General features: G+C 37.0%; 1 protein-coding gene across 1 annotated transcript in view; it reads right to left on the bottom strand.

The window, feature by feature from the left end:
• The window catches only part of dnah9 (dynein, axonemal, heavy chain 9), a 586,329-nt gene that overhangs the window by 210,166 nt on the left and 357,165 nt on the right, over window positions 1–18,998 (bottom strand). Inside the window, exons 49-51 of the mRNA XM_072242702.1 lie at window positions 15,825–16,085; window positions 13,450–13,875; window positions 5,766–5,885 (exon numbers count right to left, since the gene is read on the bottom strand). Coding sequence (XP_072098803.1) covers window positions 5,766–5,885; window positions 13,450–13,875; window positions 15,825–16,085 — 807 coding nt within the window. The remainder of the gene's footprint in view (window positions 1–5,765; window positions 5,886–13,449; window positions 13,876–15,824; window positions 16,086–18,998) is intronic.

Below are 18,998 nucleotides of genomic sequence, written 5' to 3'. Positions count from 1 at the left end.
AGAGCCAGCCTTTCTAATCAGTTCATTGAGCCTGTTGGCATCACCTGTGTTGATGCCATTGCCCCAGCATGCCACTGCATGGAAGATTGCACTGGTGACAACATACTGGTAGAACATGTGAAGGAGAGTCCTGCGTACTCCAAAAGGACCTCAGTATCCTCAGGAAGTGGAGGCGACTCTGGCTCTTCTTGTAAACTGCCTCTGTGTTGGTGCTCCACTCAAGTCTGTCATCCAGGTGCACCCCCAGGTACTTGTAGGTTCTCACCAGATCCACATCCTCACCAGCAATAGTAACAGGGAGTAGTACAGGCTTAGTCTTCCTAAAGTCCATCACCATCTTCTTTGACTTACTGATGTTGAGCTGTAGATGATTTAGCTTGCACCATTTGACAAAGTCTTCCATCAGGGCCCTGTATTCATCCTCCTGTCCTCCCTTTATACACCCAACTATTGCTGAGTCAGAGAAGTTCTGCAGATGACATGACTTAAGTGTTGTATCTAAAGTCCAAGGTATACAAGGTAATACAGTCCACCGTGGGGCCCCAGTGCTGCTTATAGCCATGTCTGACATGCAGCTCTGAAGCCACACAAACTTGATCTGACCAGGGGTTGGAGGTGAGCCAAGACCAGCTTCACTAGAGTCTTCATGATGTGCGAAGTCAGGGCCACTGGATAGTAGTCATTCAAGACTTCCAGTAGGCTCTTCTTGGGTACTGGGACCACTCATGATGTTTTTGACAGTTGGAGTCCTTTCCAGGCTGAAACTCAGTTTGAAAATGCGCTGAAGAACTCCACACAGCTGCTCAGCACACTCCTTCTGGACCTGGGGGTTCACACCATCCAGTCCCAATGCTTTGCCATGTCTGAGTTTTCCCAGAGCCCTCCTCACCTGTTCAGTAGTGAAGGTGAGTCCACGATGACTCGGGAGTTGGTGGAAGGTGGGGTCTGGGGGAGGTGAAGATAGTTGGGATATGAGGTGTGCAAGGTAGGTGCAAGGCAAGGATGGGATGTAGACAGTGGAAACCTATGTCGTTCATCAATGTGTTGAACTGGGGGGGGGCGGAGGAAGGAGGGAATTGGTACTGAGGAAGCATGGGGTACCTCGGCACCTGAATCGGTGTGCTGATGGGGGTTGTGAACAGGAGGGCAATTATCAAAGCTATTGAAGAACTGGTTTAACTCATTAGCCCACTCATGGCTGCATTCTGCGGCTCTACAGCTAGGCTGATTGAAGATAGTGATGTTCTTCATGTCTTTCCACATCTCCCATGTGCTGTTCTGCCCAAGCTTGTTTTCCAGCTCTCTCCTCTATTCCTCTAGGATGCCCAAGACCGAATTAACAAACATAGTAGGGCTGATGATCCCAAGAATATTTATTTAAATGAGTGGAGCATTACAGTGAGGAAGATGGACAGAGCGTGGATTACTATATGGAGCTATCATGTTGTAGCTATTACAAAAACTTGATTGAGAGAAGGACAAGACTGGTAACTAACTTTAACATTCCAGGATTTAGATATTTCAGACCTGACAGAGAGTGATGTAAAAGAGGTGGGCTCCCATTCTCTGGTCAACAACTATCTTCTTCAACTGTCATTTCCGGAACCTTGAAAGCTCCATATTTATATTGAAGTGTCAAAAATCCCTGTCTACTATCAGCACTAGACATCTCCTCATGCATCCAAACCACAAAAGCCTCACCATTGTCTAATTTAAACTGGCAACTAAGCAGTTTACTTAAATGACAATCTATCATATTACATCTTCTGTGATATTTGCCCAGAAATGACCAAATATACACTCAATGGTTCATAGATCAAGTTTAATTGTCATTCAACCATACACGAATACTAATAATCATAACCAAACAAAACAGTATTACTCTGGGGTTAAACTACAAAATACAGTACCAACAGTCACACACAGCACAAAGCACACATAGCATGTATAAGGCAGCAAGCACATATAAGATATCAGTAAAATGCAGTCACTTAAAAAATACAGTTCAAGACCCCGACTCCATGAATGTTGCAGAAATCTGCAGTTGAACACAATACAGCTTGTCTTCTGCCAAGTGAACACTGGAGAGGCAGCACCAATTCCAGCTTGGTCGCCATGCCACACCGCCTCCAGTGAAGCGCACTGGGTCTGACACCTCTCTCCCGGGTGGCTATAAACAGGCGACACTACCCCTCTGACACAGGCAGCCGCACAATCCCCACCAAGTCTGACTCCTTCAGTTTCTCTGCCAATGAGCAACTCGCTGATGAGGGAGACCTGCAGTACTTTCAAGATCTTAATGTCTAGCAGGGTCTTGTGATCATTAAAAGTACATTTAAAAAGGACCCCTTTGGTTGACCTCATGGAGGCTGCTGTAATTGAACATGTTACTGTCTTACTGCTCTCACCTTAATGTTCCAGTGTGGACTTCATCAGCAGAACCCATTTTTGAAGTCAGACTATCAAAGCCATATGAGTAGTTTATGGGTTCAAAGAAGCATACAGATGCACTCATTGGATGTTCATGAATTCAAATGTCTGAGGCACAGCAAAGAGGTCATGACAGAAACCTTGCTGTGCAGAATTACCAACAACACCGTTTACCAGTCAAAACGGTTAACACTAATAACTCTCAGTGTGTATTTGTGCAACTGTGGAGTACACAGGCATTGAATGAAGATGTACTATGCTGCACATAACATCATGGCAATGGAAGTAATTGAGAAAAGGGAAGAATGCTGAAATGTGTCTAAGTTCATCCACAAAGAAACAAAGGTACAAGTATCAAAATCAACCACGTGGAAGAAGTTGTCCAATTTGAACTGAAATAGTAACTGCTCAGGTTCACTGCTGATTTTCTGACACCATTGAATATGGTTGTGACTGTCAATTATTTCAAAGTGCTACATGTGGTGTGCAAGTACCAAGTATTTTAGACTTGCTTGCTCAAGGGAGTCAGCTTATGACATTCACTTGCAATAATGACTGGGAGCCTGGAATGCTCAAAAGTTTCAGGAAACAAAGACTTTAAGTCTGTGCCTGAGAGAGAGAAAAAAAATAAAGATAGTCTCCAAAACTGCACTTGCCTTGGAGACTATCACCATATTACCAAGAAACATTACCACCATATCAGAGTGACAGGGGTGAATCAAAATTAATCTGCAGTCCCTGAGCTGCCTTTGTAAAATTTATATAAGTTTACTTTTTTGCTGATAAGAGCAAGAGACTTGGGACAGAAGGGAAGTTACATGAGGAAATTAATGCTGAAAGTGTCTGGAGATGGTGTTCAACCATGCTTTCTGAAGATTTCCAGATGTGGAGCTTAGATTCTTCCATGCACATGATGAAATAGCACACAACCTTTAAGAAAGCAAAGGTGAGTCGGAGCTTTAGATCAGCATCAATTGAAAATGTGCTGATCAGCAACCAACTCTTGTGATGTAACAAGTTCCCCATTAAGTCCATTGTTCAGAGATCTTGATGGTGGACAAAATCAAGTGTTTGTTATAAAAGTGAGCTGACTAATTTGAAGAAACTGGCACAGCTTAAAATAAATGATTTCAAATTTTTCATTCTGTATTCCAATCAGGGCATCTTTTTGAAGCAGCATTATGCATATAACCAGTCCCAGGAGCACCATATTCAAGAACAATTTTCAACTTTACTTTGAAAATGGACTTGCCATAAAGTGCATTTTTCACTTTTTAACAAACATTCCTTCATTGGAAGTAGAGTTACTGCAAAGAAGCATATATTGTCCATCACAAATTACTTTAATACTTTTATGTACACCATCACCTGGAACCAACACAACCCATACAGTGAAAGCATTTCCTATGTGCTGCAAGGTTACTAGATCGATGTGTTAATCCAATAATGAAGAATGCGCAGCAACATATTTCCACATCAGGATAGTAATTGAATTGGAGAAGAACTTCCAGCTGGTAGCACACCTTATCCTCAGCAGCAGAGGCTGCAGGCTTGGGAGAAATTCTGATGGATTCCTAGGTGAGCTACTTCACTAGACCTTGTACTTGTAGATAAAGTTACAAGTACATCCTTTCAGGTTGTGTCTGCTGTCTTCTCTGTTCCATTCCTTGGCCCTATTTACCTTCCGTTACATTCTACTGCAGATATTACCCAAAGACATGGGTCCAGTCTCTAAGGTGCTGGCAATAAAAAGCTCTCCAAACATCATTCCACAATCAGTTCTCTACAGTAAACTATTAGCTTCATTGAACACTGCAATAGAGCATTACTTATTTTTGCCCCAAATTCTTAACTCTTTTGTCACCATTTTAATCACCATTCGAGTTTTCTTGTTCACACTTAACCACATCATACTAAGTTGAACACGCTTCTTGACCATGAGATGAGCCCAAAAAAACATGAAAATATCCTCTAGTATCTAGCTCTGGCCACATTGTCTATAAATCATTCCGATGTTGCTGAGCTTTCAACTACACCTTCCTTAAAATACATCAGGGTACAAAGCCCAAACCCAATCATTTCCAAACCTACATGCTAGCCTGTACCATCTGCTGTCACCTGCAAGACTGCACCAAACCCCACTTATTCCATCTCTCCTTCCCTCCACTCCCTTCCTCCAAGAGCCTGAGCTCTCCCTTCCTAAACCCTTCAACATCTTACAGCCTCCACAAAACCTACCCTTTGTAATTAGTTTTAATCATTTCTACCAAACCTTGTATCATTAATAGCACCATTGTTCTATGAATGATTTTCAGATATTTATTAGATAAAAGCCACAAGAACTGGGTACTTTTCTCACATATATTTATTTCAGAAATTATAGTGTATGTAACTCCCATGACTGGTAATTTCATTTTAATTCTAGTTCCCTTGCTTGCAAATGTAATTATATTAATGAAGTGAGAACTAGTTAGATAGATTATGCTTAGAATAACACCATTTAAAAACATACCCAGAAAAGTATGAGTGATTACTAATTTCTAGTCAATTTCTGATTTTAGTCAATATTGATGATTTCTGTGATTCAGAGCATGAAACTACATTTCCTTCTGGCTTCTAATTTGTGCGTTGATTAGAATTTCCATGTTTAACATCACAACATACTTATTCCATTTATTTTGCTTACTGGTAGCAATTACTCATTGAGAGGAATAGTGATGAAATTGTCCACACAAGAAGTTCTCATATAGAATCAATTTAAAGTGTATCAATCCTGAAAACACCTTCAAGGTAACAACACAATATGTTATTAATATTTTGATCAGTTGCCTATTTTTGACTTAGTTGTCAGAAAGACATTTTATAGAGCCTACAACATTAATTCACAAAAGTAATGTGGACAAGTTACTGTAGGCCTGTTATACTTCAGAAATTCAGTGAGATGGCTGTCACACATCAACTCTTCAACATTACGACATTTGACAAAATGTAATTTGAAATGTTAAGGTATCCTCAGGTCTTAAACTGATGTTGCTTAAAATCTCATTCATAATACTGTGTAAATGGCCTCAGTTTCCCCCTCACATATACAATTTTACTATTAATCAGTTAGCAGAATTCTGATCATGTTCTATTTTGCATTCACAGAGCTCTACACTGATTAGCTATATTTCTCTCTAGTAAAACTCAATGAGTGCAGGAATTGTGTGAAATGGATACCTACAATATTATGGCAAAAATATTGCATTCAATGTAATCCCTCTCGAAAAATGTTGCTCAGCACCTATTGTGGTTAATGCTCAGTTACATAAATGCTTGAAGGTAAGGAACCTCACCAGTCGATTAGCCAGGCCGATGGTCCGCGCAGTCAGTTCAGCCTCCTGCTGACATTTCAGCTTATCTGAAGTGGCCTGTTCAAATTTTGCTGTTAGTTTGGCTAGATTTTCATTCAGTTGCTAGTAAAGAACAAGAAAATAGATATCGATCAATATTAGATCACTACAAAACCCGAATTTAGCATTGGTAAAAATGCTGCTTATTATTTATTTCCTCAATTTTCTGTTGCAGTTCTCTTTCAATATTCTTATTAGTTTCTACACAAAAGAATACAGAGTACAAGAAAGTATAAAAAAGGTCGAAAAAAACAACTACAAATTACATTATATCTATTCATAATAACCATCTCATTACCCCGTATTCATGTAGATTAGTTAAAGTTATGTTAAAATATACTAATTTATTACCAAAAAAATCTAACCCCTACCAAGACCAAAGCTGTTTATTAAGGAGAAAAAAAGGTAAAATACTTTCTCATATAATAAAAATTAATAATAGCCAACATCTAAATTTAAACAATAAATACAGGGTTTTGAAAGTTTTGAAAATAATTCAGAAAGGGTCCCCACAATGTTTTAAAGTCTTGACAAGATTCAGAAATTGAACAATGAATTTTCTCTAAATCTAAGCATGACATAATATCACATAACCATTGAGCATGAGTAGGAGGAGAAACATCTTTCCATTTAAACAAAAGCACCCTCCTAGCTATAAGAGAGCTAAAGGCCAAAATACGTAAATCTGATATCTTCAACTTGATATCTTGTCCAGCAACAATACCGAATAGAACCGTCTGAGGATTAGGCTTAAAATTGACTTTGAAAAATAAAGAAAAAGTTTGAAAAACTTCCTTCCAATATTTTTCAAGACATGGACAAGTCCAAAACATATGAATTAATGAAGCTTCTCCATTATTGCATCTGTCACAGTAGGGAGATATATCCGAATAAAAATGAGATAGCTTATCTTTAGTCATATCGACTTTATGTACCACCTTAAATTATATGAAGGAATGGCGAGCACATAGCAATGATGTATTAACCAGTTTAAAAATTTCATTCCAAGTTTTCTCAGATATTGATGCCTGTAAGTCTTGCTCCCAGAGATTCTTAATTTTGTCGAAAGGAACATTCCTCGTCTCCAAGAACATACCATAAATATTAGATATTGAACCATTATAAAAAGCCGTCAAATTAGAAATTACATCTAGTAAGTTCTTATCTGATCTTATAGGAAATGTGCATTATTGAGATCTTAGAAAGTCTCTAATTTGTAGATAATTAAAAAAGTGAATTTTGGGTAGGCTATATTTAGCTGACAATTGCTCAAATGAATAAAGATTTCCTCCAACAAACAGATCCCAAAACCATTTAATACCCAACCTGTCCCATTCTTTAAAAACTAAATCAGTCATGAAAGGTTTAAGAAATTAGAATAAATGGGACTAGAAAGGGAAAACCCCAATGAACCAAAATGTTTTCTAAATTATATCCCGATCCGCGAAGTATGTTTAACTATTAAATTATCAGTTTGTTTACTTACAAATAAAGGAAGTGAGGATCCAAGAAGAGAAATAATAGAAAACATATTAACAGAATTAGCTCCTAAAGAAACCCATACCAGACAGTCTACACGATTAATATATCCAAAACGAAAGATATCGTATATTAACTGCCCAGTAATAAAACCTAAAGTTAGGTAAGGCTAAACCTCCAGACTTCTTAGGTTTTTGAAGATGAACTTCATTTAAACAAGGAAGTTTATTTTTCCATATATGGGAGGATAAATTAGATTCAAGAGAGTCAAAAAAAGGATTTAGGAATAAAAACAGGTAAAGACTAAAACAGATATATAAATTTAGGTAGAGTATTCATTCTAATAGAATTAATTCATCCGATAAATGATATTGAAAGAGATGACCAATTTTATAATATCTTTTTTACATGGTTCAATAAAGTAAAAAAGTTTTCTTTGAACAGGCATTTGTAAATCTTAGTGATTGTTACCCCCAAATAAGTAAATTGATTCCCTACAATTTTAAAAGGAAGATTAGTATTAATTGATACCAAATAATTTAAAGGAAATAATTCACTCTTATTTAGATTCAATTTATATCCTGAAACTGGCTAAAATGGGAGGGTAAGGAAAGTACACAAGGTAACGAAATCTCAACATTAGAGATAAAAAGCAATATATCATCAGCGCAAAGCGAGATTTTGTGAGTGATACCTCTCCTTGAAATACCACAAATATCATTAGATTCTCGAAAAGCAAGGTGTTCTAAAGCTAAGTCAAAAAGCAAAGGACTCAACAGACAACCTTGTCTAGTTCCGCGGTGAAGTTTAAATGGTTTAGAATTTTAAAAATTAGTAAGAACTCAAGCAGAAGGAGATAATAGACAATAGACAATAGGTGCAGGAGTAGGCCATTCAGCCCTTCGAGCCAGCACCGCCATTCACTGTGATCATGGCTGATCATCCACAATCAGTACCCTTTTCCTGCCTTCTTCCCATATCCCTTGACTCCGCTATCTTTAAGAGCTCTATCCAACTCTTTCTTGAAAGAATCCAGAGAATTGGCCTCCACTGCTATTGAGGCAGAGCATTCCACAGAACCCCAACCCTCTGTGTGCAAAAGTTTTTCCTCAACTCCATTCTAAATGGTCTACCTCTTATTATTAAACTGTGGCCTCTGGTTCTGGACTACCCCAACATCTGGAACATGTTTCCTGCCTCTAGCGTGTCCAATCCCTTAATAATCTTATATGTTTCAATCAGATCCCCTTTAAATAAAGTAATTTAATCCATTGAATAAAATCTGGTCCAAAATTAAATTTTTCTAAGATTTTAAATAAATCGTCCCATTCAACCAGATCGAAGGCCTTTTTAGCATCTAAGGATATCACATATTCCAATATCTCCTGAGAAGCAGAGTAAATAACATTTAATACACAGCGTAGAATTAAAATGGGAATGTCGGTTTTTAAGAAATCCAGTCTGATCATCAGAAATAATAGAAGGTAAAATATTTTCAATCCTACGAGCCAGAACTTTAGAAAGAATTTTAGTATCTATATTAAGTAATGTAATTGGCCTATATGAAGAGCATTCAGTTGGATCCTTGTTCTTTTTTAGGATAAGCGAAATAGCAGCTTCATAAAAAGATTGAGGCAAACTACCCAATTTGAAAGAATCCAAAAAGACTAAGTGTAACTGCAGTATAATTAATGAAGAAAAAGCCTTATAAAATGCTCCAGAAAATCCATCTGGACCCAGAGCCTTCCCCGAGTGTAATGAACGTTTAGCCTCGGCTATTTCTTCATAAGAAATAGGTTGGTCCACCTGTTGCAATTATCTGCAGAAAGTGCAAGGATATTTAATTTATCTAAAAAAATGGTCATTACAGTATTATCTTTAGGGGAGTCAGAACTATAAAGTTTAGAATAGAATTCTCTAAAGGTATCATTTATTTCAGAGTAATTATTTGTCCTATCACCATGAGTTTTGCAAATTTCTTTAATTTGTCATTTAACTACAGAAGTTTTTAATTGGTTGGCCAATACTTTCCCTGATTTATCTCCCTGAATGTAAAATTGAGTCTTATCTTTAAGAAGTTGAGTTTCAATTGGATATGTTAACAGAAGATCGTATTTAGTTTTAACTTCAACACGTCTTTTATATAAAACAGGATCTGGAGCTATAGCATATTTTTGATCTAATTGTTGTAATTGATTGGCTAATTCAATTCTTTCTTTATTAGCTTTATTATTAACACTCACAGTATAAGAAATAATTTGTCCTCTAATATAGGCCTTGAAAGTATCCCATACAATAAGATTAGAAGTCTCTTCCTTTTTATTCTCTTCAACAACCAAAATAATATGCTTCTCTAGAAATTTTAAAAATTCCTTATCAGATAACAAAGTTGTATTAATACGCCAGAATCTGTTGGTTTGAAGAAGTCCAGGGATTTTTAAAGATAAAATTATAGGAGCATGGTCTGAAACAGCAATCTCTTTATATTCACGGGAACGAACTGATGAGATCATTTGACTATTGATAAAAAAATAATCAATCCTGGAATATGTGTGATGAACATGGGAAAAAATTAATATTCCTTATCTAAGGGATATAAGAAATGCCAAACATCAATTATACCACACTTCCAATAAAAAGGATTGAATAAACAAAGCTGATTTATTAAGAGACGCTGGTTTAGAAGATGATCGGTCTAAGATCGGGTCTAGCCAACAGTTAAAATCTCCTCTGGTAGAATAAAGATTTAGGTCTGGTAAAAAAAAGAGAAAAAACGTTCAAAGAATCCTGGGTCATCTACATTTGGGGCATTCACATTGGCAAATACTATCAACTTATTATCTAGTTTTCCTGAGACTATAACAAAACATCCATTAGTATCAGATAGCACTTTATGTTGGACAAAGGAAAGTGCATTATCTATAGGAATCAAAACTCCTCTCAATCTGGCCTGAAAAGAAGAGTGAAAACAAAGTCCATTCCAACGGCTAAAAAACCATAGATTATCACATTTGTGTATGTGAATTTCATGTAAAAAAAAATAGAGACCTTAAATTTCTTAATATAAGCAAAAATCTTATTACACTTAACAGGATGATTTAGCCCTTTCACGTTAAAACTGAGTAAATTAATAGTTTGGTCCATTTTTAATATTATTTAAAAGAAGGGTTAAAATGTAAGCTAAAAACCAAACCATAAGCCTTGAGAAATGGTAACCAAGCAACAAGTTGGTTAAAAATTCGAAAACAGCTTCTAGGAAAAAAAACATAACCCCACCCACCTCCCAAAGAAAGAAAAACGACCAATAGAAAGTCGACATCTACGAACTACTGACGACCCCCCAAAAAACCCGGTGATTGCTCCAATTAGTTTCAAGGATATTTATATTCCAACCTAGACTAAACAAAACCCAAACAAGAGATTCAGCTCTCGTATATCAAAAATACAGTATTACAAAATACGAAAGAAAATTAGTTACAAAGGTTTACCAAAAGTAAAAGGTACAATTATTCATACAGATAGACATTGAACATTAATCTTATATTTTCATGGAAAAAACAGACTAAGCAATTAGTTTTCAAATTTTAAAAAATCTTTGTGCTTCAACATTCAAATGAAGTCATTCGAAAGATCCATCTTTAATTAGATTCTCAGTCAAACTGGGTAGCCAACGGACGGGTTAAAACCCTTGTCAAAAAAAAAAATTCCGACAGAGTTTGTTTAAACTTAACACACTCCTGCATAACCTCAAGCAAATAACCTTCGAGAATCTTAATATTCCAACCTATAACCAGACATGCTCCTTCGACAGCATTTGCCAATTAAAAGTTTCTCATTTAATCTTATGTCTTCATGTAAGGAGAAATTAAACAAGAGACTCAGCTCTTGTTTAGCTCTTGTTCAGCTCTCTAAATTAAATTAGCCTTGGGATTTAACCTTCGGATTTTAAAAACTTCCATGCTTCAATAGTCAAGTGGAACCATTCGAAAGAACTGTTTTTAAGTGTAATTCTGAGTCGGGCTGGGTAGCGAAGGGAAGGCTTGAAACTTCGACATAACTTCTTTGAATTTAACATGCTCCTGCATAACCTCAGGTGTATAATCTTCAACAATTCTAATCTTGTGGCCATTGTAGTCAATCAAGCCTCTTCGACGAGATTCACGAACTAAGAGTTCCTTTGTTTTAAATTCATGAAAGCAGATTATTACTGATCTTGGTTTCTGAGCATTAGGAGACCTAAATGCAGGAGATCTGTGAACTTGTTCGATCATAGGCACAGATGTCAAAATCTCAGGAAATAATTCTTGCAAAAAGTTTGCAAAAAACTCCATAGGATGGTTACCTTTGATTAATTCTTCGAGACCCAGAACCCGTAAGTTGTTCCTTCTACTTCTATTTTCTAGGTCGATAATCTTCTGTCTTAACTTTTCTTAGGACTTTGATTGTTTTTCACAAAGCTTCTGCATTTCATCCACTTCTGTTTCCAGAGCCAATAAATTTTCCTCATTATTCGTGATACGTTTATCATGTTCATTCAGAGAGTTTGTTGAATAGAGTCCAATTTACCATCTATTTTTTTAAATTCAGAGCTGAATTATTGAAACTTCTCAGAGACTTCTCGCATATGACTTTGTAGCAATTCCATAAAATAGAATCCAAACAGGCAGGAAAATCATCCTGTTTAGTACCTCTGGCACTCCTTTCAGCCATAATGAAAGAATATCATACTTAAAAAAGAAGTTTCAAGACAGGTTGGAAATAGTAAGATCATTAAAATTGGAGCAACGGCAGATTACTGTTACTCCATCAGCCACCACCAGGAAATCTCTGTTGCAGTTCATAGAAACTCATTCTCACCTTGTCGAATATCCCTCATACAAACTTTATTACTTTGTTCAATTACACTTTAAATTGAATAGCTGAACTAATTTTAATATCACTTTCAGCCCTTTACCTTGCTCTGTGTCATTTCCTTTTCCCAATATAATGAGAGGAAGAATTAACAGCAGCTAAACACATGAAGGGCAGAATGGCCTTTCTTGGTAGTGCATTAATTAATCATGTCATAAGTTGATAGTATGAACAATAGTGCTTGATAGTATGAACAATAGTGCAATTTGTGAGATGATTTAAGTACTTAACACTTTTCATGTGTTTCACGGAGTAATGTATTATAAAAGATTTTCATTTAAAAACAGTGGGCCAGAACTTCTTGCAAAGTACAAGCAGGTATTTCTCAACATTTCAACAGGTTTGGGATTCTAATGAATGCAGATGTTCTGAACTTTTTGAGCAGTTGTAGCTAGCAATGACCTGATATTGTATTCCAAACTTGCAGTTATTCCCCAGAGAGTGGCATTTGCTATCTGAACTTCCTCTGTTAAAATTGGCAGAACTACAAACAGTCTACTTGTTTCACTGGGGGAGGGGGAGGAATTGACAGCAAGAAACAAGGGCAACAATTAGCTAATTTACAAATTTAAAACTTATTGAAATGTTTTAAGTGCATTTATATAATCTTGCCTTTATTTGAATTTGTTAAAATGTAATTGTTTTCAAACAGATATTGAATGCAATGAAAGTCAGAGATATTCAAGTGTTAATGATAATCAAATATCAGGAATAGTCAGACAGGCAGAGCACTCAACAAGTTCAAGAGCAGGCTGAGACCCAAAGGTTGTTTCATGGGTAATGTTTGTTTTTGGCTCCATTTGATGGTATTACATTGCAGAAAACCTCACTGTTGCACTGAGCTATGCTATTTAGGATTGGAATGGCTTGGCAATAAGCTCGGATCTGAAATCACCTTCAAAACTGCATAGGCAGTAGCAAGTGCCAGTAACACAAAATGCAGGTAAGTACCAGCACAGGTAGCAATAAAATACAGGCAGCAGTGAGTGCAGCCTGTCCATCCTCTGGCAGAAATTTCTAGTATGCTATCCCAAACGTACAAAATGTGATCATTCTGAATGTTGGCACAATCAATGTAAGGTGGAGAGATCTTCAACAGAACATTAATCTTTAGAACATAATTTGTTTTATATAGCTTTTATATGAAACTTCTACACAAATTAAGTACCCTGATGTCTATATTTGTCAGTAACATTGTATAAAGTACTATGATAAATGTAAACCATGCCATACTTACATTTATCTTGGCTTTTATGACTGTCAGCTTCTCCTGGGCAGCAGCTAATTCTGCATTGGCTTTATTTAAGGCTTGACGTTTAGGCTCCACATCACAATAGACCTCATAAAACTTCACAATGTTGATAACCCAGGAGCAAAGACCAGCAGCGGCTAGGGATTTGGATGCAATAAATTCTGGGTTGAATTCAGGATCATGCAAGTATGGCTGAATAGCTTTAAGGCAGCTCTCATGGATGTTTTCTTTATTGAAGGTGATCAGAGACTCAAGGAAAGCATCCACCTTTGCCATCATCACCTTTGCTGCCTTCCAGCTACGGTCTTTGGGTATCTTGCCTTTGACTGCTGTAAGAACCAGCACAGCAGCTGTGACATTAGTCACTGCAGAGGGGGGAGAACCAAACGACTTCAACTCAGTCAGATTATTCTGGAAGAAAATGAGGTTACAGATAAAACAGAATGGATTTTTACTTTGTATTGAAGCACTAATAGAGTCCAATTATTATCAATCTGAAATGGGTTGCTTTAAAGTCTGGAATTTTGGCCTGAATTTTACATAATATAAGTCATAAAAATACAGTGCAATGAAACCCTCTAGTGGTAACCCAAACCCGAACTGCTTGTAAACTGTGAAAACGCTGAAGTCCCAGTGTGCCTAATGGCTGCTGATTGTATCAAGATCAAGCAAATCAAATGGTTAGCATGCAAGTTTGTGACAATGCTTGTATAATTGACCTAGTTTAATGTATCGGAAATTCTTTTCAAGCAATATTGTTACATGAATATTGGGACAACACATGAATATTTGGTGACAAATGAGAAATGCTGTGGAATTGCAAATTAGACAAATTATTAGCATGAAATTTGGGTAGAATGATATTATATTATCTTAACCACAGATTTCAAATTATTTTTGGTGGGTCAATTCTGAACTCTTACTCCACAGAGAAATGGTTCAATCCCATTTCATTCTTCCTCATTCTAAATAGTTTACAAACAGCACTAATCTTTTCTCATGACTATTTAAGATTATGCTATCAGTCCTTCCACATGAAACGTTAATGGGATCAGTTAGAACTTTAAATCAGTTGATTATGCAAAAACAACATCAAACAAGATCCAAAAGCAAAATACCACAGATGCAGGAAATCAGAAACAAAAACAAAGAATATTGGGCACTCAAGCAGATCAGGTATGACAAACAAAAGTAATGTTTCAGGTCAATGACTTTTTATCAGATTAAACAAGATGGTGACAGATACTTTATTGCCTTGCTAGGATAAAAGACTGATTTCTTTATCATCCAGTAGAAGAAATACATAAATCAATTTTACAGAACATACAATTTACTATTACATTTAAGAAGATGTTATTCTGTTTCAGAGGAAAAATAACAAAAATAAAATGAAGAAGAAGAAGGAGGAGGAGGAGGAGGAGGAGGAGGCCCTTAATTCCGAGTGGAGTCATTAGGACACCATCATGACGGGTTTTTTTTAGCTGGCTTTCTTATTTTTATGAAGCCAAGCTTCAAGCTCGACGCTCAACCCAGCACAGATGGAAAGCGTGCAAGGGAGCCGGCTGGATTCGAACTCGGGAGCCTTCGCTCCGAAGTCCGGCGCTGATGCCACTACGCCACCATGATGTAAGAAGGTGTTATTCTGTTTCAAAGGAAAAACAACAAAAATAAAATGGGCAAGATTAATTGGATAAATACTATAATATTCCCCTAATCTGCTGGCAGGTGATTATATCAAGATCAAAAGATATCATCTGCATGTGTTACAACTACAATTTCGTTGTAGATTCGGAACATAATACAAGGAATGTTTTATAATGAATAAGCAGTAAAAAAGATTATAATCTTTCTGCATCAATACTGACATATTTATATAGCACTTAAAATGCAAATATCATAAAATGCCCATCTGTACTTGATAGAATTGAACTTATTTTTTAGTGCTGGACAATGTCCTTAATTTGTTTTATAACTGGAGATCCATGCATTCTTTTGAAGTTCCAAGTTCCTGCTGCAGTGCACAAAAACAGTCTTTGCACAAAATAATATCACATATGATAAAGTACATAATCTCTCTTGGCCTTCTACCTAGGTAATGAGAGAGACTTTTTATTTCGACTGAAGGACAGAAAAATTTAGACAGGGCTGAGTAATAATGTTTCCACATTCAAGCAGCCATTCTGTGGTATCTGCACAGCTCATTCAGAGTCACTTGGTCCTCAAAGCTAATGACTCTTTTCATTGAATTGCTGTCCTTTTTCCTGCTCACGATGCTGAGATATCCCCGGAGACTACTTTCTACATTCAAACCACTGAAAAACTTCAAACCACCTTTCTTTTGATTTATTTTAACCTCTTACCTTATTCAGAGTATTAAGGGCATCCTGAGCTGCTAAAAGAGCAGGCTCGGCTTTTGCTAAATCCTCTTCACAGTCTTTCTGTGTCCGGGTAACTTCCTGAGCAATGACAGCAACCTTTTGTTCTTCCTCATCAGCAATGGCTTTTTCTTTGCTTACTTTCTCTGTTTCAACCCCAACGACTTCAATCAGCTTGTCAGCATCCTCATTCTTCTGCTTTAACTCAACTTCCTGAGCAGCCAGTTTAGCTTTGAGATCATCCACCTATTTGGTGGAAATGAAGATAATTAAATACAATTACACAGGCCCCTCAATCATTAAACATCCATTTACATTCATCCTATTTTCATCTTGTAATATCTAAAGTTTTGACATTTGTTTTTAGCACCTAACAATATTCATGAAAATGTAAATACACTTTTCTCACTATAATGATTTTGCAATTGGAGTTCATCACCCCAAACATGTCTTTCCCCTCTCACACTAGCTGCAATATAAATCCAATGGTTTCTAAATGATTTCCAGTTCTTTAATTGTACATCTTCTTCAAATCTGCCATTATGTTCCACCAGTAAATTCACTTGTTCCACATTGCTCTTAATCTGTCAAACAATATACCTCTTATTTTCCTCCTGCTAATCTATTCCAGCAGTCAGTCTGTAATCTGCTTCTTTCAAAATCAAAACTGTTGAAATATATGATAAACTAGACTTCATATCATGTTCAATCTGCTACCAATTCACTTCTACCAATTCATCTACTGACTCAAGGTCATCAAATTACAGCAAGGAGCAGCCCAGAAATGTGTCCTTACGGCCCAGCAGACCCATGCCAACCATGATGCCTGTCTACACTAATCTACTTGCACATGTTAGGCCCATATCTCTGTCTGCCTTCCCTATCCAAGTACCTGTCCAAATGCCATTTAAACACTGCAATAGCTTATGTCTTCACTACCACCTCTAGCAGCTCATTCCAAATATTCAGCATGTAGTACTTAGAAAAACTTAACCCTCTGATTTTCATTAAATTTCCCCCCTCTAACCGTAAAACTGTGTTCTAGACACCTCTATTCTGGGAAAATGATTCTTAATATCTATGATGTCTATGCCCTTCAAAATCTCCTGAACCTCCAAAAGCTCACCTCTCAGCCCACTTCCTTCTAGCAAGAATGACCCAAGATTATGCACCATCACCTTATTGTAACTCTGCATTTCAAGCAACTGCATGGTGAATCTCTTCCTGCCTTTCACTACCACATTCTTCCTGTACTGTGGCAACCAGAACTATACGCAATCCTTCAAGTGCAGTCTATCCACAACCTTGTAGAGCTTCAACATGACATCCAAACTCTTTCTCACCAAATCCTAACCATTGACACAATTCCATTCATGAACAACCTCAGTTTTCCATCCAAAAATCAAATGGTGCAGCAGCACACAGACACGGGCTCCTGTATATTCTGTAAAGGAGCGGATCCAGGCAATGGCTGGCCACTTGCTTGTCACCCACATAGTTGCTTCTGAATAGACAACAGCTCAATTATATAATTAAAATCTAATTCAGAAATCCAGACTATTGCAAATCTAACACAGGCGACACAATCATCATCATAAATAGAACAATCTTAAACATGTCATTCTTAACCATTTTAAGGACAGAGAATACATGTGGCATTACTAAACAAATTTTCTTGACCTAAATAAAGCAATTGGGATGGGCTGGCATGCTGCCACTTGACCACTGTCAAACCCAACTGTTTTATCAGAATTTAACTGACCTGAACACAGAATATATCATCAAGTCCCACAAAAGCAGCCAGCTTCTACTTTCTACTGAAATTGGATGTTTGAGACTCACAAGCAGTCAAAAACTTGGAAGAAATAAATGAAAATACCAACCTAAAATATGTTTATAAGTTATAAATATTAAGAACACTGGAAGAACTGAATGCATTTGGATGACATGAATTGTACCCCTATAGATGTGTAGTGGAGAATGTTTTGACTGGCTGTATCATTGCCTAATATGAAAACACCAATGCTTTTGAACAGAAAACCCTACAAAAGGTAGTGAGTGGATTCAGCACAGTACATCACAGGTAAAGCCCTCCCAACCACTGAGCAAATCTACATGAAACACTGTCACAGAAATGCAGCATCCCATTATCAGACATCCCCACCACCCAGGCCATGTTCTTTCTCACTGCTGCATTCAGGTAGAAGATACAAGAGTATCAGGACTCACACTAGCAGGTTCAAGAACAGAACCACCCTTCAACCATCAGGCTCTTGAATAAAAGGTGATAACCTACAGTACACTCACTTGTCCCACATTAAGATGTTCCCACAACCAAAGATCTTACTTTGAGGACTCTTAATCTTGTTATCTCATGTTCTTGCTTTTTATTGCTATTTATTCATATTTGCATTTTCACAGTTTACTGCCTTCTGCTCTCTGGTTGATCTTTCATTGATCCTGTTAATAGTTAATATTTTATAGATTTGCTGAGTATGCCTACAGGAAAATGAAGCTCAGGGTTGTAGATGGTGACATATATGTACTTTGGTAATAGAATTTACTTTGAATTTTGAAATCAAATGAAATAAACAGCATTACTTACTATTCTCTCAACAACTATTTCTTCTCCTTGATTTCAATAGGGCTATTGAATTTGCATTGTTTACTTTGGCAGGGGCTGAGCAGGCACATTTCCCAGCCTGGGAGCTTGGGAAGCTGTAGAAGTCTGTAGAGGCCAATTCTCTCCACAGGGAGTCCACCAACACAGTGTGGGGACAGCCAGAACTCGGGAGCCGTGGCAGAAGATGCTGCTACTGCCTTAAGCCAGCACCACAGCTGGACTTCCAGACTCCAGTAAAAAACACAAGTTAAGTCCAATATAAGCACTGGTGATCTGGCAGATGCTTGACCCCATTTAGTTACACTGACCAATGTTTTTAAGGTTTCCGCTAAATCCTGACATCACCTGGGGTAGGAAACAGTATTTATTTGTTAATTCTGATTCTGAGTAACAAAGCAACAGAAAACTTGTCCACTGTTTGGTTTAACCTAGTTAACTAAATCCCGTTTCCAAACCAAACGTAGAAGGGACTTCAAAGGCTGCACACTTCTGCTCTAATAATAACACAAGTAACAAAAATTCTAACTTCAACGTTG

Source organism: Mobula birostris, chromosome 24 (genome assembly GCF_030028105.1).
Source record: "Mobula birostris isolate sMobBir1 chromosome 24, sMobBir1.hap1, whole genome shotgun sequence".
Lineage (NCBI taxonomy): Eukaryota > Metazoa > Chordata > Chondrichthyes > Myliobatiformes > Myliobatidae > Mobula > Mobula birostris.
This window is presented reverse-complemented; position numbering and strand designations above follow the sequence as displayed.